Source organism: Schistocerca americana, chromosome 3, assembly GCF_021461395.2.
Source record: "Schistocerca americana isolate TAMUIC-IGC-003095 chromosome 3, iqSchAmer2.1, whole genome shotgun sequence".
Classification (NCBI taxonomy): Eukaryota; Metazoa; Arthropoda; class Insecta; order Orthoptera; family Acrididae; genus Schistocerca; species Schistocerca americana.
In genome coordinates, this window is record NC_060121.1 from 670,456,149 (window position 1) to 670,481,516 (window position 25,368).

The 25,368-nt window shown below is 36.6% G+C and overlaps 1 protein-coding gene across 3 annotated transcripts in view; it reads left to right on the forward strand.

The window, feature by feature from the left end:
* The window catches only part of LOC124607401 (serine/threonine-protein kinase Nek8), a 317,572-nt gene that overhangs the window by 281,898 nt on the left and 10,306 nt on the right, over positions 1 to 25,368 (forward strand). For all 3 annotated transcript variants that reach the window (XM_047139723.1, XM_047139724.1, XM_047139725.1), the window contains 2 exons: positions 9,507 to 9,598; positions 11,563 to 11,788. In XM_047139723.1, the coding sequence (XP_046995679.1) occupies positions 9,507 to 9,598; positions 11,563 to 11,788 (318 nt within the window). The remainder of the gene's footprint in view (positions 1 to 9,506; positions 9,599 to 11,562; positions 11,789 to 25,368) is intronic.

A 25,368-nucleotide genomic window follows, 5' to 3' on the forward strand; every position in this document is an offset into this window, starting at 1 on the left:
CTAGTTGTGAACTGTAGAGTGATTATGTAGATGCAGATGTCATTGAGTTACACAAATGGAGGTTCTACACAGTGTGAAGAAAATGATTCAGTCTGAAAACCAGTTCCTGTTGTTATCTACATTACATTTCAGATAGGTGGGGCAGCTTTGATACGCTTTCATTGAAAACTGGGCTCTAGAACAACACTGAGATTTCAAATTTCAGAACAGCATCTCTTTTCAAAGTTCTGATACATGAAAGGTTCAGTGTTGACAGCTGGGACATACAGAAACATTTTATTATTATTATTTAGAATTCTTAAAACAACTTATATCAGCCCAGACTGCATCATTAATCACTTTGTCTACAATTTATGTGTATATTTGGACTCAGAATGTGATTTCCATGTAACTTTGATGTTTAGGCCTATATTAAACAAATTTTGCCTATCAGTATTTGAGAGCTCATTCAAGTCTCTGCAAAATAAATGCATTGTTTGAAGTGTTAGATAAAAGAAGCAGCTAAGCAGGATAAGAGAACAAGCATTGGGTTTTTTCCAAGCAGTTATTTTTTCTCCTGATACAGAAATAGAAAGTAATCTAGAAGTAATTCCGATAACTATATGTTTGTATGGATATGGTGTCTGTTCTTATGGACATGTCCAAATGAACAGAGACCACTGATGATCTGCAGCCATCTAGAACGAAATTAGAATTATATATTAATACCTTCAGCTGCTGACGGGTGTTGATATATACCAACGGGGACAGGGGAAATATGTGCCCCAACCGGGACTCAAACCCGGGATCCCCTGCTTACATGGCAGATGCTCTATCCATCTGAGCCACCAAGGGCACAGTGGATAGTGCGACTGCAGGGACTATCTCACGCCCGCCTCATGCGAGACCCATAGTCTCACTTTATATGTTCACACACTACATTTGTAGTGTCCCTACCCAACACAGTCATTACTCATGGAAGACATCCTTACCAAGTTCCATAAGAGTTCGGGTAATATGTGTGCATCTGCACAGAAGAAGAAGGTCATGGCCGGTATTGCCAGAACTATATATTGTGCATGCTTGCATCATGCTTTGAGGTTCTATGCTCATGTCCATGAATTACGGTGTTCAACCTGAAATTCAATATTGCTTGCTTTTAATTGGTGCTGTCGTCTCTGAACCAGTAAATGAATCACCAAGATATTTTGGTCAGTTGGAGCTGATGGCATTTCCTATTTAGTAGCATCAGTGTACGGTTCTGAAGATAGGCAGATGTAGCAATGGTTAAAATCTTATTGATTTGTGTATTGATGCAGTTATAGGAATATATAGAGGGTCTATACAATGGTGATGTACTTGAAGGCAATATTATGGAAATGGAAGAGGACTTAGATAGAGATGAAATGGGAGATATGATACTGCATGAAGAGTTTGAAAGAGCACTGGAAGACCTAAGTCAAAACAAGGCCCCGGGAGCAGACAACATTCCATTAGAACTACTGATAGCCTTGGGACAGCCAGCCCTGACAAAACTCTGCCATCTGGTGAGCAAGATGTATGAGACAGGCAAAATACCCTCAGACTTCAAGAAGAATATAATAATTCCAATCCCAAGGAAAGCAGGTGTTCACAGATGTTAAAGTTACCAAACTGTCAGTTTAATAAGTTATGGTGGCAAAATACTAACACAAATTCTTTACAGACGAATTGAAAAACTGGTAGAAGCTGACCTCAGGGAAGATCAGTTTGGATTTTGTACAAATGTTTGAAAATGTGAGGCAATACTGACCCTATGACTTATCTTAGAAGATAGATTAAGGAAAGGCAAACCTATGTTTCTAGCATTTGTAGACTTAGAGAAAGCTTTTGACAATGTTGATTGGAATACTCTCTTTTAGATTCTGAAGGTGGCAGGGGTCAAATTCAAGGAGTGAAAGACTATTTACAATATGTACAGAAACCAGATGGCAGTTATAAGAGTCTAGGGGCATGAAAGGGATGCAGTGGTTGGGAACTGAGTGAGACAGAGTTATAGCCTATCCCCAATGTTATTCAATCTGTATATTTAGCAAGCAGTAAAGAAAACAAAAGAAAAATTTGGAGTAGGAATTGAAATCCATGGAAAAGAAATAAAAACTTGAGGTTTGCTGATGACATTGTGATTCTGTCAGAGACAGCAAAGGACCTGGAATAGCAGCTGAACAGAATGAGCAGTGTCTTGAAATGAGAATTTAAGATGAACATCAACAAAAGCAAAACAAGGATAATGGCATGTAGCTGAATTAAATTGGGTGATGCTGAGGGAATTAGATTGGGCAATGAGACACTTAAAGTAGCAAATGAGTTTTGCTATTTGGGAAGCAAAATAACTGATGGTGGTCAATGTAGATAGGATATAAAAGGTAGAGTAGCAATTCCAAGGAAAGTGTTTCTGAAGAAGAGAAATTTGTTAACATCGAGTATAGATTTAAGTGTCATAAAGTAGTTTCTGAAAGTATTGTATTGAGTGTTGCCATGTATGGAAGTGAAACATGGACTAAAATAGTTTAGAAAAGAAGGGAATAGAAGCTTTCGAAATGTGGTGCTACAGAACAATGCTGAAGATTAGATGGGTAGATCACATAACTAATGAGGAGGTATTGAATAGATTTGGGGAGAAGAGGAGTTGGTGGCAAAACTTGACTAGAAGAAGGGATCGGTTGGTAGGACATGTTCTGAGGCATCAAAGGATCACCAATTTAGTATTGGAGGGCAGCGTGGAGGGTAAAAATCGTAGAGGGAGACGAAGAGACGAATACACTAAACAGATTCAGAAGGATGCAGGTTGCAGTAGGTACTGGGAGATGAAGAAGCTTGCACAGGATAGAGCAGCATGGAGTGCTGCATCAAACCAGTCTCTGGACTGAAGCTACAACAACACCACACAGAAAGAAAATATTCTGCATATATGACTGGATTACTTTACTAAAATACATAAAAACTAAAGTATATGCACATAAAAGGCATATATTTTAACAAGACACTTCAAAACATGTTTGTAATGTCACTGCATCGTAATTCAATTTTTGTAACAAATGAACACTAATGTAGACATCAAAAAGCCATAGATCATTTAGCTACTGTATCAGGAACGCTGCTACCAATTTTGTACTTATCATAAGACCTAATATTGAAGGTTGTAGAACTCATTGCAGGTAAGATCTTGATATCATGTCTTAACTATTACAATTACTTCAATAGTTTCTGTGGTAAAATGGTTTTTCTCATCAATCTAAAGGAAATTCAAAATTGAAAATAACATTTCCACAACAGCATTTGTGCCTGGTACAGCAAGAGCAAAACTCATAGGAGTCTATATATTTTTACATGAAGTACCTGTACTTTTATGTGTATGGAATACATCACATCATCTCTTATCTGTTTACAAATTAGCTTTTCCCATTCCTCAAGTTTCTTGGATACAATGTTGTTCTCGCGTCCTATCTCATCAAGCAATACATCTTCATCCATCTGAAATATTGCGCCTGAATCCACCATCTTAAGAATTTTCAGACAATTTAAAAGTCCAGCCCAAGAAACAGAATTTTTCAATGTTATCCAATGAAATGATTGCAGAGGCTGAAATGGAGAAGTCCACTTTTCTAAATAAGTCACAAAAGCATCATCAAATAAATTGGTAATTGACTTGTATTTTGACTGAGTGAAAAAACCTCCCATTTCTAAGTTAATTAAAATTGAAGAAATAACTGAAGTTTGAAATTTACTACATTTCCTGTTACTGATTTTTTGTTTAAGCTGATGCAACTCCTCAGCTGATTCTGCAGCTGAAATCATGGTTCTTTCCAACTTTTGGATTGAATTTGAAAACATTTTCAATTGGCTTTGTGTAAAACAAAACCAAAGAAGGACTGTGTGTTCTCAAAAAACTGTTTCAGCAAAGTAGGATGCCTATCCTGATACAGTAAATAAGATTTAAAAGGATCATACTTATCAATAACCCTTATAACTCCAGGCAACAATGACGACCACCTAGTTTTAATACTGCCTAGAACTTGTGTTCAGTATCAGTGAAATCACAGAATGATTTCAGTTCTTCCACACGCAAAGTGTAAATGTGAAAAATACTGAACAATTTTATTCACTATTGTTTCTATGTCAATGGGAAGAATGTCTGCATTTGTTTGTGTACCACATGGGCTGCACAACCAATGCCTTGAATGTTCATCTTGAGAACATTGTTCAGTTTGGAATAAACATTGTTTGTTCCTGCCCTCTTGCAGCTACCAAAGTTGGTATTACAGTTACTTGAACAAAATGTGACAATCTTGTCAACTATATTTTGCCTTTTTTTAAAAACTAGCCAGAATATAGGTAGCTAATAATTCTATCATTTCTGTACCAGGGTTCTGAAGACAGATTACTTTGGACTGGACACCTTTGATAGGAATTAAATACTTAGCTAGAATCAGCATTAGCTTTATGCTTCTGTGATTTGATGCATCAACCACCACAGACATATACTTATCATCTTCCATTCAATGCTTCTGTTACTTGATGCATCAACCATCACAGACACATTCTTTCCATCTTTTTAAGTTCGGACTCCACTTCATGCACTGCGTATAGCAAAAAAATTGATTCACATTTTGTCCTTGAACTTATTAATTTCTTCTTAAATAGGTCTCTGATTAGAAGAGGCATGCAGTCCATTGAATGGAAAGGATGATTGTGTCCCATGGTATGGAATGCAAACAGTCCTTCTGCCAGAGCAATCCATTTATCTTCCTCTGTTTGTAGTTTACTCATACTTACAAAGGAAGTTATGCTACTAGACATTCTTGCAGTAACTGCCACCAGATGCTTCTTTTTCTCTATGTGCTGTGATATATCACCACATCCTCTATGTTCAATGGAAAAACACTGAACAACACAATGTACATTCTACCTTCATAATCATAGTTTCCTTCAAGAAAGGGAACTCTTCTTTCATGGTTTTCAAGAAAGAGTATGTTGTTTTCCCCAAATTAATAGGCACAAGTTAGTTTCACACACAGCAAGCAACAAACAGTGGAGCACACTAAAGCAAGCTTGTCAAACAAAGTGTTGAAGCTGCTGTCTGCATCTCATTGTTATCGCAAACAGTCTGAACACATCATGTCAGTTCCATCTACTGCAAATTTATGTCATCTAACAGTGAATAGCTGATTCGTAACAGCAAATACAATTGAACCCTGATAGCTGTATAACACTGTTACATCTGTCCGTTGTTTCTGCAGTAGACAAGGTTACTGCTAATTATGAATAATCAGGACATTTGGCCTCACTGAATATTTTGTGGGAAAATGAAAAAGGAAGTCCCATTAAAAACAGGACGTCTGAGTACCTTAATTAGATGTTGTCAAGCATCCATCTCTTATAAGACTGTGAACAATAGTACAATAAAATCTAAACTCAATGCCATGATGATTTCATTGGTGTCATGAAAGTCACATGTGCCCCATGCCTTTCCCTCATGGACCCATGGAGCAAACAACTCCACCCAGCAGGTAGAAGTGCCAGCCCATGGCCCACATTGCCAGCAGTACAGGATCCCTACAATTTTGATTTGCACAAACCATCAAAGAACCTCCCAAAAGTCAGATGGTTCCTACTTACTAACTACCTTAACTCATGAACATCTTTCATTGGCCAATGAATATCAAGATTGTGGGACGTCTCATTCTATGAAAGATATGTTACACCTTAACAGTACCTAATTAATCACTTATTTTATAATGTACCAGATTGTTTGGGCTTGGGATGTAAATTCTAAACACTAATGTTCTTCTTAAACAGCCTTTAACTTTTCGAGTATATAGACCACTGATACTGTTCAGTGTAAATGTAAATTTACCACTATACCTAGTTTGGACTATTAGATGAAAAAAGCAGATGAATGGTGTAAAAGGCAGAGCAGTAGATTTCTTGAAAATGCCTGCTTCTCTGTTTATGTATACAATAAAGTAATCTAGAACTAATCCACATAATTATCAGTGGGAGAATATTAAGGCTAGTTGTTACTGGTTGTTAAAATTCTTCTGTTTCTGCCAGATAATATACGACTGACTCATTTCATGTTATTGAAGACTCTCCTTCATGATGGAATACATATAAAATGAGGTGTTAATGAATGTATGACTGACTGAATCAATAAGTGAATAAAACATTATCATGAGGAAGGCCACAATAGCATCCAAGCAGTTGTAGAACTGATGAATTTAAAAAATGGTATGAAAAGTTGTGTTTCAAAGTCTTTTAGACGAAAGAGGACAGTGCACCACAATGTTTGTGGTATACTTTTACTACAAGTACTATATAAGCATTTAATAACTTAGCAGGGCAAATACAATAAGTGTTTTAAATTTTTTTACTTCTAGTTAATAGAGCACCAGCAATAAATGGATCTCATTTCCATTCCCTTAGGTTTATCATGCAGTAATCACCAGTGCTGAGTTTCCAGGGGTACACTTGGAGATGCATCCCCTTTAACTTTTTGAGTCATCAGAGGGGGGAAAAAATCTACATTTTATTTATATTTAAAGGCAGAAAAATTATACATCAATGACAATATTAGCAAAATATATTTCATCTGTATCTGGGGCATTTGTACATAATATGTTGATATTCCATTCAGGTGTCATGGCAGCCAATCTCACAGTCTTTGAAAACATGACTAGAATGTTGTACTTTACAATATTATTGACCTTTACAATATTACTCAAGTCACTCCACATGTGTATGTTAAGAGTCATGGAATTAAATAACAGTCTTATGCAGTCAGCTTTTAAAATAGATTTTGTCATCCAGTAATATTGTAATGTTGTTTTTCCACTTCTGATTTCCAGTGTTGAAGAGATTAAGGTGAAGTGTTGAATCCTATTAGAGTTTCAGAGTCAAATCATGGTGTAAGTTTATGCACTATTTCTCATCTTCTGTGAATAAAAAGGTTAATTTGTTTGAGGGTGATGATGAAAATGGCAGAGGTTATGAAAGTAAGGAAAAGGGCGGAAATGAAATCATGTGTCCTGAAAACATGCCATTCACATGTGGACCTATCTTTGTAAACAGAGTTGATTATGATCTTCCAGATTATTGGACAATAGAACGGAAAGAAGATTTCTGTAAGAAGAACGAGTGTTGGATGGTAATAAATTAAAAAGAACTGGGATGCAAGAGTAGAAGAAAATTGGAAAATTTGGGCCTGAAAAAGTAAACAAGGAATAAATATTTGACAATAGTGATAAAAAATTTCTGTGTCATGCTTTCGAGCATGTAAAACAGACCAGATGACATCTCTCCAGAAAAATTATTAAACATCAAGAAAGCTCAGCCCATAAAGCTGCTTTGAAAATATTATCTGCAGTAAGTGAAAAGTCTTTGGAAAAAGTCTGTGTTAAAGCACTGGAGAATGAAAAGTCAGTAACATTTGTAAATAATATATTTCAGCTATCAGTCATCCTTTGGAATTTTTATTGGTAGATCTAGATTTCAGCTAGAAACTAGGTAGCCATTCTCAATGCACTATCATTTTTGGTTAATGCATGTAATGCCTGTTGGTCATTGAATACTCATTCAATGAACTGTGGACAAAGCCTGACCAACAGGCATTACGTGCATTAACCAAAAGTCATAGTGCATTGACAATGGCTAGTTTCTAGTTGAAATCTAGATCTGCCAATAAAAATTCCAAAGGACGACTGATAGCTGAAATCTATTATTTACAAATTAAAATAATGGTCGCTGCATGCAACAGCCTTTGAATGGAGGGTAACCTGATGAAGTCAGTAACAGCTAATGTTTTCAGAGCTGCCTACAAAGTTGCCAAAAGGAATCCACTGATACATGATCTCAAGTCAGAAATTGATGTCCATAAATTAAATGTAGTGGACATGGGTGTATTCTTTCTTCCTGGTTTGCATGTGTCAACATATTAAGTCAAACTGTTTGCTGAAATAAAAGTCAGAGTCATCAAAAATATAATTGAATCATCAGCAAAATTTCCTTGATTCTTGATGAAAGTTTAACAATCAGTCAGATTTCTCACCGATTATTTATATTCAAACAGTGCTACCTGATATGACTGAACCAACTAATATCTCCCCCACAAAATACCAGAGAACTAAGAAGACATGCAGAACAACTTGAAACTCAAATTCTTGAAAGTGTCACAGTCTTGGGTACTCAGTGGGTTGTCTATAGCTTTTGAAATGTTTCAGCTGTTTGGAGAAATTATAAGGTGCTAGTTTCACATTTTAGTAGTGCTAAGAGTGATATGACCAGAGACAACACTGATAAGAAAATGTATGGAGGTCTTCACCAGTATTGACTGTATTTTGGATTTTTAGATCTGGATTTAATGTGGGAACTGCTGTAGTAGTTGCTTGACCTCAGTTTAGAGCTGCAGGCTCATAATATCACTCTTTTTTTTTTTTAAAAAAAAGAAAAAAATAGAAAAAGACTCAGAGTGATTGAAGAGAAAAAGAAAAAGAACAAATGCAGTTGAAGGAAATGAAAAAAGATGTATTGCTGGACCAAGCACATTGACCCAACATCATTTTATGAAAGGTTGTGCAAGTGAATGGGTGGTAGACTATGAAGTGATGGCGATGATATTTATTCATGAACTAAAAAACTGCATCCGTCACATTTGTCTGACAGTTCTGCATCAACTTGTGAGGAAAACATAAAAATTATGTCAAAGATTCAGATTTTCTGAAAAAATAGTAACCAGAGGTTTTCGGGAGTTCATAGAAAAAAAAAGAAATATCCAGCTTCTCTACTGCCTTTGATAAACTCAGCTAATTGTGTAGCAAAATCCACCACTGAATATGAGAAGGGTTTTAACAAATTAACTTAGTTTAATGGCAGTAAAAGCATTACTGCAGCTGAGGACTGTTGAAAACTTGATTTTCTTCAACTCGTAGGACCTCTTTTACAACCATATAACCCAATTCTTTATGTGGATACCTGGTTCCTGAAAGGAAGGTAGTTGGCTATAGACAGCAAAATCATGGGACAGAAGCATGAGAAACATGATAGTGATATTCTGATGCTGATTAGGAACTTGCTCTAAACAACCAGGTTCATCTGCAAAGTACCTGTTTTAACATTAATTCCAGATATATATAAATCTGGACTGGTTGATTAATTTAAGGTACTCATTAAAAGTGTGTTACAATTTCTTACAGCAGTAATTTGTAAATGTTAGGAATTGGCACATGTCACAGAGTATCACTTAATTTTTTTCCAGAAAATCAGCACTGATAATAATTTTTAAAACTTAAAGATATTATTACTACCAAATATTATAACAACACTGTGACCAAATGTTATCATGCGTAATCAGAAAGAATATGAAGGATGTAATTCTAGAGTATAACATCTAATAGAAATTGAGGCAAATATAATAAAGATTCAGAATAAAAAGATATTAAAATACATTTTTCATTTACAATTCACTGATAAAACATTCTTCTTTCTTCCAGAGAGGATCTCATTATTTCACAGCATTGAATGTTTCCACTGTTACTAACAGTCAACAGTCAGAATTGATACTTGAACCTCAAGAAATACTTGCGTAAGTAAAGAAAATTGATTTTAAAACTGGTGTAATAGAACAATAGATGTTAAACTTGTAAGCTTTGGTTTCAGCAGGAAAATTAATGAAAATATAACTGACTGGCAACTCACTTTGGATGTAATATATTTGCAATCCCATATGTTAGAGAACCTATGCCCATAGGAATACTGACATTTTTGGTTGTATAGATTTATAATGTTTTTATCTGTTTTGTAGTGCCTATGACTTAAGAGTAAGTTCCATATTTTGAGTATTCGAGTGGTCTTTCTTTAACTGTTTAAAGATTTTGTTATAAGGTGTCAAGTAGTTTTCTTGCATCTGACAGATATTACAAGAGGATGATGTGTTAACTACACAGTGTATTACAGAGTAATAGAAGTCATCCAATGGTCACTAAAATAATCAGGAGACCTGACTCACAGAACAATTACATCCAATCACAGTTGGTGTCATCTTGAATAATTTCCTCCACAAAGGTTCATATATTTTTTTAAGAATACTTCTTATTCCAAAATATATTCTTTAATATTGCGTGTGCATAACATGAAGAGTGGATATCTATGGATTACAGTACATGACGTTTCTTCTCAACTTCTCCAGGGCCTGCATGTTACACACACACACACACACACACACACACACACACAAACAGAGAGAGAGAGAGAGAGAGAGAGAGAGAGAGAGAGAGATCCTGGGAAGTGATACAATATAGGACAGTGTTTGGTAGTAGCTAATGAATGGAACCTCTAAGTGGGGTACTATGATAACTGTGTCACACCTTCAAAGCATCATTCATGTCCTGATAAATTTAACATAGTGCATCAAATTTTCTGTGTAAATAATACAGTGTTAAGCAGCAAGATATGCATTTCATCACTATCAGCTCAATGAAACTTTTACTTTCATGTAAGAATCTATGATCAAGAAATGTTTAAAATAAAGATGTAGCTCAATAAACATAGTCAAAATCTGTACCTGCCATATGGCAGGAGAGTTCAGATGTCTATAACTGAAAGGCCTACTGAGTTGTAAAATCTCTGGCTCCTTCTTTCATATAAATAGAGTAGGGATAATTTGACAAGATATAAGGAGATTGGAACCCTGAGGCTTTGTTGATGAGTCAAAGAACAGATTAAATGACAAACAGTGGCAGTAATTTTCAAGTTTGATGTATTCTGTTCTACTGTTTTTGTCAGTGGCATAGGGTTCTTGTGGCTTCCTTGCCTAATATTAATAAATTATTAATTCTTTTAACCCTTTCTTCTCTTATGTTTGAGACAAAGAAACTGCAGTTTGCTCAGTTTCTAGTGCCTATTACATTTTGAAAATCTGTTTATGTGAATCAGCTGCCACACAGGCTACTTTGTTTTCACTTGATTGTGTGGTAAATAGTGTGTATCCTGCCATGTCGTGTAAAGTTTCCCCATGAATCTTTGATTACATCAACTGTATGAGAACTTAAACAGTTAACAGATGAGGAAATTAATGTTTTGTTGTGACTTTTCATCTTATTTTTGTGGCTCTCTTCCATTCAACTTATGCAGACAACAACATTAGAAATATTCTAGAAATTTACCGTAAGTTTGTGAATGGTTGTGACAGCTCACGTTCACAGAACTCATATTGTTTGTTATAACTTATCACATATATTAAGAATATACACTGACACAAACAGAAACTTACAAACTGTTATGGATCTTCATATGTCTAGAGAATATCTTTTAAATAAGAATACTTTAATTGGATAGATAAAAAATAAGAATAGGATATTCATATTGAAATATATGAAAAATGATGTATTAGTGAAGAGGAGTTAGTGCTTTAAGTACATGTAATATGCACAGCACATCACAGCTCGTTTTGTATCAGTTTATGTCTGTTTTTCTTTCTTCTTCTTCTTTAACTGAAATATGTCACATGCAAAATGTCAGCAATTAATAATGTAACAGGTAATATTTCAGACTCTATGCATCTCCAAATCACATAGAGAAAGGACACTTGCTTACGCTCTGTGGCCTCTTCCCACTAAGGGTCAGTGTGATGGTTTTGGTGGAGACTACAGCACCACTTGGTCATGTTCTGGCACAAGATGCAGATAGTGATAACTCTGCTGATGAATCTACATATCAAAGCAACCTACAACATCGTAATTCATTGTCTTCTACTGAATATGACAGCTTTGGACCGGTAAGTCATATGTCTTCCTCTGTGAGACTTGATGAACCAAATATCTTGAAATATTGTGGCATAATAAATGAGGGAATGTTATTATTTTGAATGGTTTCCACAGTATTGTTGTCTGTATTAACTTTTTATAAGAACAACTATTAATTCTTTCTGATATTATACGTTTATCTATTTATGCAGAAAAAGATTAATTCACTTTATGAGAATGGATTCTCCTATATGGACTTCAATATTTTTAATTGAGTTGAATTTTGGAATAAAAAGAGATTTGTTTCCCATGTTTCTCAACTGAGAGAGTTGGCACTACTGTTAACAATCTGGACCATGGCTCCAATCTTCATCTGGCCATTCAGTTTTGAGGTTCCCATGGTTTTCTAAATTGGTTAAGGTAAATTCTAGGATGCTTTCTTTGAAATGGACACAGCCAATCCACTTTCTTGTGTTTCATTAATGCAAACTCGAATGATCTCATAATGGAAAGTTAAAATTAATTTTCTCCTGTCCTTCCTTATGGAAGGTGGGTCTGTCTCAGCCTAGGTTTGGTGCACCCTGTTCCTGTGTCCAGGCTTCCTCAGTTAACTCCTCTTTACTCCCTGGAAAATGAATATATTCTCCTGAAATCTGGGAGTGCTGTGATATGTTTTATGTGTCTTGATTAGGGGTACTAGTGCACACAGTAGCTGCCTCTGCACTACTAGCGAAAAATAAACAATTTTTATAGGGAAAAGTGATTGCTTGAAGCATATTTTGAATGTAAGTTTGTTCCTTTACATATTCTTCATCTGGGCAATTGAAGATTTCATGATCTGAGGTTTTGTATTTATATTATCACATAAAATTTCATCATGCATAACAGGCCACAGTTTACCAATTGTAAACATTGTCTAGCATCAAGTAATATTCATAAAAACTATATATAAAAGTTACATTCATTATGAATAAGTTAATTAACACATCCTGCAGTTAAGTGAATACTAAGTTCTTATTGTAAGTGTCAATAACTAACATCTTATGTTGCATCAAGCACCTGAGGTGCTAAGCTGTAGGCCTAGTTTTTGCAATTCATAAGTAACAAAAATCTGTGAAGTGTAGAGTGTATTAGGTGATCAAGTTATATTTGAAAGTGTTTAGTCTGAATTATAATGTGTGATAAGTTTGGATGTTGCCATAGTGTAGTCAGACAGGGAATGGTACATGTAGATTGTGGGTTGGAATTCCACTGGGGAGAATTGTAGTGGAGAATGGACTTTAGGCTCTACAAAAAAGACAAGTTAATCACTGAACAGGAGGCAAAGATTTGTGCCCTTCAGATTGAATTACATTACATGAAATATGAACTAGATAAAGGGTAAACAGACTGTGGGAACTGGGTAGAGGTAACAAGCAATGTGTGAAAGGGGAACAGCTCTTCAACTACATGTAAGCTTATAGCATCTAATAAGCTTGATTTGTTACCTGAAATAGGAGAGGAAGAACCTTATCCAGCTGTAAGTCACAGTAGGGTCCAGCAGACTTCTAACAAAGAAACTATGTGTAGGTCAGTAACAAAAGAGATTAGGTAGTAGCCATGACAGGGGTGTAGGCCAGGTGGTACAGGACAATTTAGGAACAGCAGATCAGGTCACAAGTATTGTGAAACAAAGTGCTAGTGCTAGCCAGGTGACAAATGACATAGATAACTTTCGTAAGGATTTTGATTAAGAGGATCAACTGATGACAGTATCTGGAGCAGGAAACATCTTGGTGATCTGAATGGGATAGGAGTAGAAACTTCAGACACACATATGAGTATTGTGGCTGTTATACAGCATCATGCTAAGACCTGGTTTAACACTGCTATGAGCTATGTGAAAACAGAGTTGGGCAGGTTACTGCTGACTGAAACGAACTCTCATGTGAGTGCCATGCAGGTTACTGCAGTTCAGAGATAGGTATATACTAGACACAGCTTATACCTGAATAAAAGATGGAAATATAGTTTGGCTGAGAGTTTTGCAGAAAATGTATGGGGGTGTGGGGCCACCATTACACAAAGCAAGATCCGTGTAGTTACTCATGCCAGAGGGTACCTCTTTTACGATCAGAATATAGAAGTGCGTGCTTGTGAATTAACACTGAAGAATAGTGCACTTACAACTGTATCTGAACAGAGATCCCCACTGGGAAATTTTGATCCATATACAAGGCATGTGGATTCCTAAGTATGCTGTCTGCCAGACAGCAGCAAGCATTTAATAGTGAAAGAAATGAAAACAAAAGAAGAGCCCCACAAAATGTGTAAGAGTGCAAAGAGAAGTAATGAGCTACTTGCAAGGCAGTGAAGGCCCAAGAGATGCCTACTGGCCATTGTGTCATCCTATGTCTTGCAATGACATGTAGATGTGGTATTTTTTTTTGGGGGGGGGGGGGGGGGGCAGCATGTGGTCAGCACAGCTCTCTCCCAGCTGTTTTGGAGACTTTCCGGACTATGGATTCGCTACTTCTTAGTCAAGTAGGCCCTCAGTTGGCATCATGAGGCTGAGTGCACCCCTTACCAGTCCTCCTACTGTGGAAAGATCCTTAGCTGTACCAGGAATTGAACCCAGGTCCTTCATATGGTAGCTAACTATGCTGCCCACTCAGCTACAGAGAAGAACACAGAAAAAGTAAGGTTAGCTTATCTGTGAGAATATTAGAGGACTGAATAATAAGGTAGAAGAAATTCTTACATGTAAGAGAAATTTGGAGAGCTCTGGGAAGATAGACACACTGTGCCTATCTGAGCACCACATAACCATAGGGTTAGAGACTCAATATAAAAGATTACACTCTTGCACCATGCTCATGTAGGACTAATATGAGAAAACAAGTAGGTTTTGTAGTGATCAGCTCATGGAAATGTGTGCTTATGAATTAACACTGAAAAATAGTTCACTTTATAATTGTAGCTGTATAGAGATCCGGAATGGGAAATTTTGAACTGTTTGTGTAGCATATGGATTTCTTACTGTGCTATCTGTCAGACAGTAGCAAGCATTCAGTAGTATTTTATGATTTCAGTGTAGATTTTCTAAAGGATTCTGATAGGAAAAATGACCCATAAAAATCTTATTTGGATCCTACAATTTGATCTCACTAATTAACTTTCTAACACGGGTGGAAAAAGACAGGAGGATCATAATTGATAATGTTTTCTTTGATAGAGCCCACAGCAATAAAATAACTGTATACCAAGTAACAAATGCTCTCTCTGATCATGGTGCACAGTTAGTTAGGATGAATAAAATAGTGCCTTAAGGTATAGATACTCCTCAGTGGAAATCAGTTAGAACAACTAACGATACCTGGACAAACATTTTTAAGATTTGTTTACAAGAGATGACTTGGGATGGAATTTATAATGAACCAAATACTAACATAAAATTTAATCTATTCCATGATAAATCATATCATTATTTGAAAATAAATATCTGCATAAGCTAAACAGAAATGACATCAAAAGCCACATAGAAAACCCTGGATCATTTGAGAGATCAAAGTATCTTCTGAAACAAAAAGGAAAATGTAATTCTTGGCAAGAACAAGTAAAGATCCTGCAGCAGTTGCACACTACAAAAACTACTCAAAATGGCATTTTGTCAAAAATCAATAATTCCAGCAACAAACTTAAGGCTGAAATGTAATGAAGTGAAAGACAGGACAACTGACCAGATCACAGAATAATATCACTATTGATTTGAATGGGAGGGCTATAAATGACGAGTCAGAGGTAGCACATGTGTTTAATAATCAATTCTTAAATGTGGTAGGAAATATAAAGACCAACAGTTCAAGAGCAAAGTCACAGCAGTACCTTGAAAAATCAACTCATAAAATCATCTGAAATTAAGAAAATTATACATCCTCTCAAAAAATAAAAAAATTCGTATGGATTTGATGGTATTTCCATCAGAGTACTAAAGATTTGTTCCCATATAATAATCTCTGTTTTATCTGAAACATGTAATGCATCACTTACTTAAGGAATTTTCCCAGAGAGATTTAAATATCCTATTGTTAAAAACCTCTATAAGAAAGATGATAGGAGAAATATGAACAACTACCAACCAGTGTCACCACTGATTTTGTTTCCAAAGCTTTTGAGAAGGTGAGGTGATGTATTCTAGAATATCATCCCACCTGAAAAATAATAATATCCTCTGTAAAACACAGTTTGGATATCAGAAAAGTTGCTTTACCTAGACTGCCAATTACAAGTTCACTCACAAAATTTTATGAGCATTAATGTGAGGGGGCAATCAAATGAAAACTGCACACTTTCCACATCGGTGCATGGAATGGTTCCATTCAAAAGTAACCATCATATGCATTCACACATTTGTCCCACTGGGGGAGGGGGGGGGGGGGGACAACCAGTTCCTGTTTTGTAAAACACGGTCAGCTGCTGATGGATCCACAGCCACAACTATTCTTGCACTTCATCGCCCATCTGAAACCAGCTTCCTTGTATGTCTTTCTCCAGACTGCCAAACATGTGAAAATCAGGTGTTGAAAGATCCAGGCTGTGTAGAGGATGTTGCAGTGTTTCCCAACCAAACTGCTGAAGAGTAGCCTTTGTTCAATTGGCAGCAGTGTGAGAGATGTGAAAACCACACTGTGAAAGATCTGGGTTGTACGGAGGATGTTGCAGTGTTTCCCAACCAACCCTTCATTCAATTGACAGTGATAGGGCTGGCATTATTGTCCAACAGAATGGTTCCATCTGACAGCAATCCTGGGCATTTTCTGTGCAGAAGATGTTGCAATGTTTCCCAAGCAAATTGCTGAGGAGTAGCCTTCATCCGATTGGAAGTGTGGGGGCATTATCAAGTAATGGCAGGAGAGAACATACCGAAAGCTAAACCAACTGTGCGAACTTTCAGAGCCAGTGGCTCCTTCTTCTGGTAGAAGGGTTGAAGAGGAAGGAAGAGGATGAAGAAAAAGGATTGGCAAGATTTAGGCAATGGGGGGAGTTCGGAAAAGTTGTCCAGAACCCTGGGTCAAAAGAGACTTACCAGACTGGATGAGAAAGAAACACTGATTGTTGATTTGAGAACCTGAGAACTCAAAGGTGGAAGATAGGGTAATAATCAACACATCATGCAAGAGTTTATAGGAGTGAAACACTAAGTGTGTTGTATGTGGGGGAGGTACAGGGCAGGGAACAATAAACAGGTCTGAAAACAAAAAAAAAATATAGAAAACTGAAAGGGGGTGAAGAAAGGAGCAGTTACCAAGAAAAAATACTGAGATCAACAAAATTAATGTAAAGGCCAGATGGGTGGTGAGAACCAAGGACTTTTTGTAATGCCAGTTCCCACCTGCAGAGTTCTGAAAAACTGGTGTCTGGGGCAAGGATTCAGATGGTAGATTTGGTGAAACAGACACCAAGGTCAAAACTGTCAACAGGATATTGTTTAATGGCAGTATACATCCTCTGTCTATGTCCATTTATCCTAACTGATAACTCAATGGTAGTCATACCAATGGAAACACTGAACAGGGTTAACATAGCAGTTACATGACATGTGCCCTTTCACAGGTGACTCTCCCTTTGATAGTATATGTTTTGACACTTATTGGGTAAATGGTGGTGGTAGTAGGGAACATAGGGCACGTTTTGCAGCAGTGACAGTGACAATGGTAGTAGCCATAGGGTAGGGAAATGGGTGCAGAAGGAGCATTGAGTTTGACCAGGCTATTGCAGAGATTTAGGTGGGGGATGGAGGATGTGGAGTTGCTGAAGAGCTATTCTAGGTGTGGTACCAAAATGTCAGGCAGAATGGACTTCATTTCAGGGCATGATTTTCGGAGTTACAACCTTGTTGAAGTAACTGATTAATATGCTCAAGATGATTATAGCACTGAGGGACAAGAGATGTACTCCTAAGTTGTTTTTTGAGGGATCAGCAGTACCAGGATTGGATATGGTGACCCAGAAAAACTAGTCTGGTGGGGTAATTAAGTCCACTGAAGCCTGAGGCGAGAATGAGAAGTATTGCCCAAGTGCCAAGGCTGTCTGGGAGACACTGAAAGGATGGCAATTGACAACATGTAAGTACTGTTGTTTGTTAGCAGGTTTAATGTGAACAGAAGTGTGTAGCTGAACCTGTGAGGATGAGGTCAACATTACAGAAAGTAGCATGGGATTCGAAATAGGACCATGTGAAATTTAACTGGGAGAATGTATTTAGAGATTCCAAAAACTGTAAGAGGTCAGCTTCATCATGAGTCCATATGTCATCAATGTATGTAAACCAAACCAAATCTGAAGGCTTATGGATCCCAGGAAAGCCTCCTCCAAGTGACCCATGAAAAGGTAGGCATAGAAAGGAGCCATCCTGGTTCCCATGGCCGGGCCCCTGATCTGTTTGTATTCATCCACTGAAAGTTTCAAGTTCCTTGTTGAGATATGACACTGCTGATTTTTTTTATCTATGTTACTGAATGTATTATCTTTCTTCTTGCTCTAGTTGCCCTTTGTATTATGAGTTGTGGCATGGAATGTCTGAAGTTTGAACATGGTAGGGAAGCTGGAAAATTTGAAAAGAGAAATACTGAGGAGGCTTAATCTAGATATAGTGAGGGGGGGGGGGGGGGGAGGGGGTCAGTGAAGTGAAATGGAAAGAAGACAAGGATTTCTGGTAAGACAATTATACAGGGGAAGGAGTGGAAGAAAGGATTGTGGGAGAATATGAGCTTGGTACTAGGAATAAGAGAGGAGAGAGGCTAATGGAATTATGCAATAAATTTCAACTAGTAATAGTGAGTACCCTGTTCAAGAAACACAAGAAGAGGAGGTATGCTTGGAAATGGCCGATAGATACAGCAAAATTTCAGTTAGATTACATTCTGGTCTGACAGACATTCCAAAATTATATAAATTTAGATTAAAATTTCGTAATTATGATGAGTAGGCTGATGATTAAGAGCTAATCATGAAGAATCAATGGATAAAGAAGCATGATATGGAAGTACTAAAGAATAAAGAGATACCCTTGAAGTTCTCTGCAGCTATACATATTGTGATAAAGAATATCTCAGTAGGCAGTTTAGTTGAAGAGTATCTCAGTAGGCAGTTTAGCTGAAAAGGGATGGACATCTCTGAAAAGGGCAATCACAGAAGTTGGAAAAAACATAAATACAAAGAAGATTAACTGCATCATGTGTAACAGAAGAAATACTTCACCTGATTGATGAAACAAGGAAGTTCAGAAATGTCCAGGGAGATTCAGAATTACAGAAATATAAATCACTTAAGTATGAAATAAATAGGAAGTGCAGGGAAGCTGAGACAGAATGGCTGCATTAAAAATGTAAAGAAATCAAAAAATAAATAATTGCTGAAAGGACTGACTCAGCATATAGAAAAAGCAACCTGCTGTTAAATTAAAAGCAAGGATGGTAACATTATGAGTGCAATGGGAATTCCACTTTTAAATGATGAGGGGAGAGTAGATAGGTGGAAAGAGCACACTGAGGACTTGTGTGATGGGGAAGACCTGTCTGATGACATGATATAAGAAACAATACGGGTCGATACAGAAGAGGTATTAGAATCAGAACATAAAAGAGCTTTGGAAGACTTAAGATCAAATAAGGCATAAAGGATAGACAACATTCCATCAGAATTTCTAAAATCATTGGGGGAAGTGGCCACAAAATGACTATTAACATTGGTGTGTAGATTGTATGAGACTGGCAACATACCATAAGACTTTCAGAAAACATCATCGACACACTTCTGTAGATTGTTAAGAGCTCACAAGTGTGAGAATTACCACACAATCAGCTTAACAGCTCATGCATCCAAATTGTTGACAAGAATAATATATGGAACAATGGAAAAGAAAATTGAGGATCTGTTAGCTGACAATCAGTTTGACTTTAGGAAAGGTAAAGGTACCAGAGAGGCAGTTCTGACAACATTGTGGTGGATTATGGAAGAAAGACTAAAGAAAAATGAAGGCATTTACATAGGATTTGTCAACCTGGAGAAACTGTTTAACAAAGGAAAATTGTGCAAGATGTTCAAAATTCCGAGAAAAACAGGGGTAAGCTATAGGGAAACACAGCTTATATACAATATCTAAAAGAACCAAAAAACAAACACTCTCTGGACAGGCCATCAAGGCCCAATGGTACCGACTGGCCACTATGTCACTCTCAGCCCTTAGGCACCACCGGATGCGGGTACAGAGGGGCGTGCGGTCAACGCACCACTCTCCTGGCCATTGTCAGTGTTCATGACCAGTGCCACTACTTCTCAAGCAAGTAGTTCCTCAATGGCCTCACAAAGGCTGAGTGCACCCTGCCTGCCAACAGTATTTAGCAGACCCACGCAGTGTCCCATCCAAGTGGTATCCTAACCCAACAGCGCTTAAGTTTGGTGAACTGACAGAAACTGCTGTTATCACTGCGGCAAAGCTGCTGGCTGTACAAGAACCAAAAGGGAACAATAAGAGTGGAAGACCAAGAATGAAGTGCTCAGATTAAAAAGGACTTTAGACAGGCTCTGAGCACTATGGGACTTAACATCTATGGTCATCAGTCCCCGACATTAGACAGGGATATAATATTTTGCCCCTACTGTTCAACTCACACATCGAAGAAGCAATGATGGAAGTAAGGGAGAGTTCAAGAAAGGGATTAAAAATCAAGATGAAAGGAAATTAATTATAAGATTTGCTGATGACATGGCTGTCCTGAGTGAAAGTGAAGAAGAATTACAGGAGCTGTTCAACTGAATGCATAGTCTAATGAGCACAGAATAGGGATTAAGAGTAAATTGAAGAAAGACAAAAGTAATGAGAAATAGTAGAAATTAGAACAGCAAGAAACTTAACATTAGGATTGGTGATCACGAAGTACATGAAGTTAAGGAATTCTTCTGTCTAGGCAGCAAAATAACCCATGATGGATGGAGCAAGGAGGACATGAAAAACAGACTAGCACTGGCAAGGAGGGCATTCCTGACCAAGAGAAATCTGCTAGTATCAAACATATGCCTTAATTTGAAGAAGAAATTTCTGAGTGTTTGCATTTGGAACACAACATTGCATGGCAGTGAAACATGGACTGTGAAAAATCTGGCACAGAAGAGAATTCAAGCATTTAAGATGTGGTGTTACAGAAAAATGTTGAAAATTAGATGGACTGGCAAGGTAAGGAATGAGGAGGTTCTCCTGAGAATTGACAAGGAAAGGAATTTATGGAAAACACTGACCAGCGGAAGGGACATGATGACAGGACATCTGTTAAGACATCACAAAATAACTTCTGTGGTACTAGAGGCAGCTGTAGAGGGCAGAGAAAAATAGTAGAGGAAGACAGAGATTGGAATATATCCAACAAGTAATTGAGGACGTAAGTCACAAGTGCTACTCTGAGATGAAGAGATTGGCACAGGAGAGGAATTTGTGGCAGGCCACATCAAACCATTCAGAAGACTGATGACTCAAAAAATAGAAAGGTCATACTTTTGTTAATAAGTGCTGGAGCAGTACTGAATGAGATGATCTTTTGAAATAGTGAGTTTACAGCCTTTTGAATGCCTTATAATACATCTTTTGTGAATTCTTCTCGGGTGATCAGCTGAGTAAAGGCGTCGTCTTCTCGCAACGTTTCGAAGGGTTTCGTACCACGAAACCCTTCGAAACGTTGCGAGAAGACGACGCCTTTACTCGGCTGATCACCCGAGAAGATTTCACGAATGGAATACGCTGAGAAAGTCTCAAATCACATTTAATACATCTTTTTTCAGTGTCCAATTTATAATTGTTAAGTGTTTTAAATAATTTTTAAATAGTGCAACACACACTAATAATGCCAAGTCTCAACTTATTCATATTTATTTTCGTTGTCCACAATGATGATGATTAACCTTTAGTTAGTGAGCTGCACACCTGTAAGAAAATATTTTATTAAATTACAGAGACTTCTAGGAGTTTAAGTTAAACAAACAGGTGGCATTTTACAGTAATAATGATGAATAACTGAACTTTGAAAAATTGGCTACTCAACTGTAACCCAGCACAGACTGACTGTACAATCATAACTCGGTGAAGGTGCAACCAAGACCTTTTTTTATTTTGATAATTTTGCAAACATGTACTTATAATATCATGGTTCAGAAAAATTCAGCTTGGAAAACAACTTGGAGATTTCATATGTGCATGTGTCTGCTTTTGCATATGTGAAACAAAGAAGAACAGAAAGAAATATAAAAACATTATTTTATGTTAGGTGTGGTATTATACTGAATGGGATGATATCATCTTATTACGTCTGAAAGTAAGAAAATTTTGTGTCTGCAGTTTTATCTTGACCCATGGCTTTCAGAATGATGTGTGGGAAAAGTGGTATTTATTTATATTTTATTTATATTCATTTTGTGAAGATCTGTTTAGGCATGTGAGACACTAGAATGCAGAAGGAGTCAAAAATATATAAATTACACAGAATTTGTAACAAAGGAAAATACAGTTAATTTTCAAAAACAGATGCAGGGAAAATGAAAACACAAAACTGGAACAAACACTAAAGCAAAGTGCAAAAAATACATCATACAAGGATTAGGACATGTTGTACAACAATATATAACATATTAACAATAAAAATATAAGCTTAAAAACTATACATATCTGTTTAAAAAATTCATTTAGTGAATAAAAAAGTTTTATCAAGTAAATACACATTTACTTTCCGGAATGAAATTTCACTCTGTAGTAGAGTCTGCACTGATTTCACATCTTTATTATTAAATAATAACTACTACCTTGCAGACTTCTTTTGTTGTTTGGCAGTTAATTAAATATTTTTACTGGGATACTATACACCAGTGTGTACCTGGGGTTACATTTTTAAATCACAGTAGTGATCAGCCTTTCTTTTTGTATTGTGTTCAGGGTACATTTTATTGGTTTCATAGTGCACAGGACTGTCATCCATGAAGCTCATAATTGAATTAATAAATTGGGAAGAGGTGGTAACTATCCCAAGTTTCTTAAAAAGATTATGACTGGAGGGTCTTGGGGGCAGCTTTGTAGCCTTTTTCTGCAACAAGATAATTTTTTTTTTGGTGTTGGAGAATTTACCTGGAAGATAAGTCTGCAACACGTTATAGAGGGGAATTATCAAAAGTAAGTGGGCTGTGTGACTGTAAGGTCTCCAAAATGTGTAGTTGTCCTAATGGATAAATAGCCAAAGGCAAGCCTTTTATGGCCTGAAGGACATGATATTCCAGGTAACCGTAAGACTTTGGTGCAGTATAACCTTTGTACTTGCTAACTGTCATATGTATCTCTCGTAGGATCTTGTGAGCATAGCTGAAGTGGACATAATTAGTTTTTCTCAGATTTAGTGAGTGACTTTACTTTGAAGCAGGTTAGGAGTTCTGAGAGTAATTTGGTGGTATCAACATCTAGGTGGTGGGAGGCTTGTTGTTTATGACAGTGCTTGCATTGACAGCAAACTTAGTGAACTTACCTATCATATATATATATATATATATATATATATATATATATATATATATATATATATATATATATATATATGAGAAACAACCACCCATTTCACTGATCCCATCCAAAACCATCTTCTTGTTCTGGATGTAGGATTTTAACCAGTTTTCCACTGCCCTTATGTTGTCACAATAGCATGCTGTGTTGGGAATATTTTGTGAGCCACTCAGTTAAAAGCATCAGAAAGATCACAAAATATATCAAGTATCTTCATTTATTGTTTAGGGATTCCAGTATATCATTCATGAAACAAAACACAGTTTCAGTTGTGTACATATCTTTTCGAAAGTAAACCTGTATTTCATTGATAATGTCAAAGTTTTTGAGATGCCTCACGTTCTGGAATGCAGTATGTTTTTGAGAACTTCTGTGACTGTGGTCAAGATAGAGATGAGATGATAGTTTGTACCTTACGTTGTGTATCCCTTTCTGTGGAGAGGCTTCACTAAAGCAAGCTCTGTTTTTTCTGATTCATAGATGCATTAAATATGTGGGCCAAAACTTTGCATAATTTATCTGGGCAGAATTTTAGGAGTTTACTGGAAATGTTACCTATACCTCGTGATCTTTTGCTTCTTTTTAAGGCAGTAGTTTTCTTTACTTCATTTCGAATTACGGGAGTTACAGGGTACACTTATCCCACTAATGGGGCAAAGAAAATGTTTCAGTATTTCCATGGCACTTTTTAAGAACCTGTATGCTCACCAGCACTTTAAAAATGGCCATTGGATTTCTGCAATATGTCTTGGTTTCCTGGATATTTATTATCAACATTTAAAACAACGTTTTTGTTTTTACTGGAACAGTTCAAATTTTTACCACTCCTAATTATGTCCAAAACTGTTATGATTTAGTTAAAAGATTAGTTGATTTTGGAGCTAAAATTTAAGCTTTTTGATTTTTTGGTTACTTTCAAATGGTTCAGATGGCTCTGAGCACTATGGGACTTAACTTCTGAGGTCATCAGTCCCCTAGAACTTAGAACTACTTAAACCTAACTAACCTAAGGACATCACACTCATTCATGCTCAAGGCGGGATTCGAACCTGTGACCGTAGTGGTTGCATGGTTCCAGACTGTAGCGCCTAGAACCGCTCGGCCACACCGAACGGCTTGGTTACTTTGCTTAATATTTTACAGTACTTTTCATAATGATTCATTGAGTAGGGTTGCCTGAACTTTTTGATGTACTTTACAAAATGTTTGTCTTTGTTTAACACTATTATGAAAAGGATAGATCGCAACTCACCATAAAGGCGACACATTGAGTTGCAGACAGGCAAAATGAAAAGACTGTTACAGTAGAACCCCCCTAATCCGTCACCTTCGGGACCGGGACCATGGTCGGAACGAAAAAAATGTCGGATTATCAGAAAAATCTAATATTTATTGCAAAAAATATAAAAAGACTTTTAGTACAAAAAATTAAACAATATAAGAACTAAAAGACGTCCAGAGCAATATAAAAATGTGTTTTTTACACAGTATTAAACAATGTATTAACTAAAAAACGTCTACACACATTATAATATGTATTGGTTTTAAAAGGAAAAATGACAACCAACTTACAGTACTGTACTGTACTTAATAACATATAAACAATATATACTGTAAATTAAAAAATGTTTATAGGACTGTATATAAAAAGAAATTTTTTACAAAGAAATAAACTACTGCATGTATAAACTAAGAAATGATTATACTGTATGCATTGTTTTTACAGTAAAAACGAAAACAAATTACTTTGGAAAAAAGTCTGTGTTTAGCAGATGTTATTCTAGATTTAGCTGCAGTGTCCCTCCATTTTTTTCCACAAAACGTCCATTGGAGTTGAAGTCGGATTCTGCTCGATGTGTTGAAGGGCGATGTCAAAAGCGTTTTTTGCATCGTTGTGTGAAATCCGGGTGGGGGCTTCGTCTTCACCATCTGAGTCCTCATTCACAGTTTCCTGGCTAACAGTGGCAACAATCTGGTCGTCATTGAGATCTTCAAAAGTGTCACAGTCTTTGTCACATTCGTTGATCCACTCTTCAACTT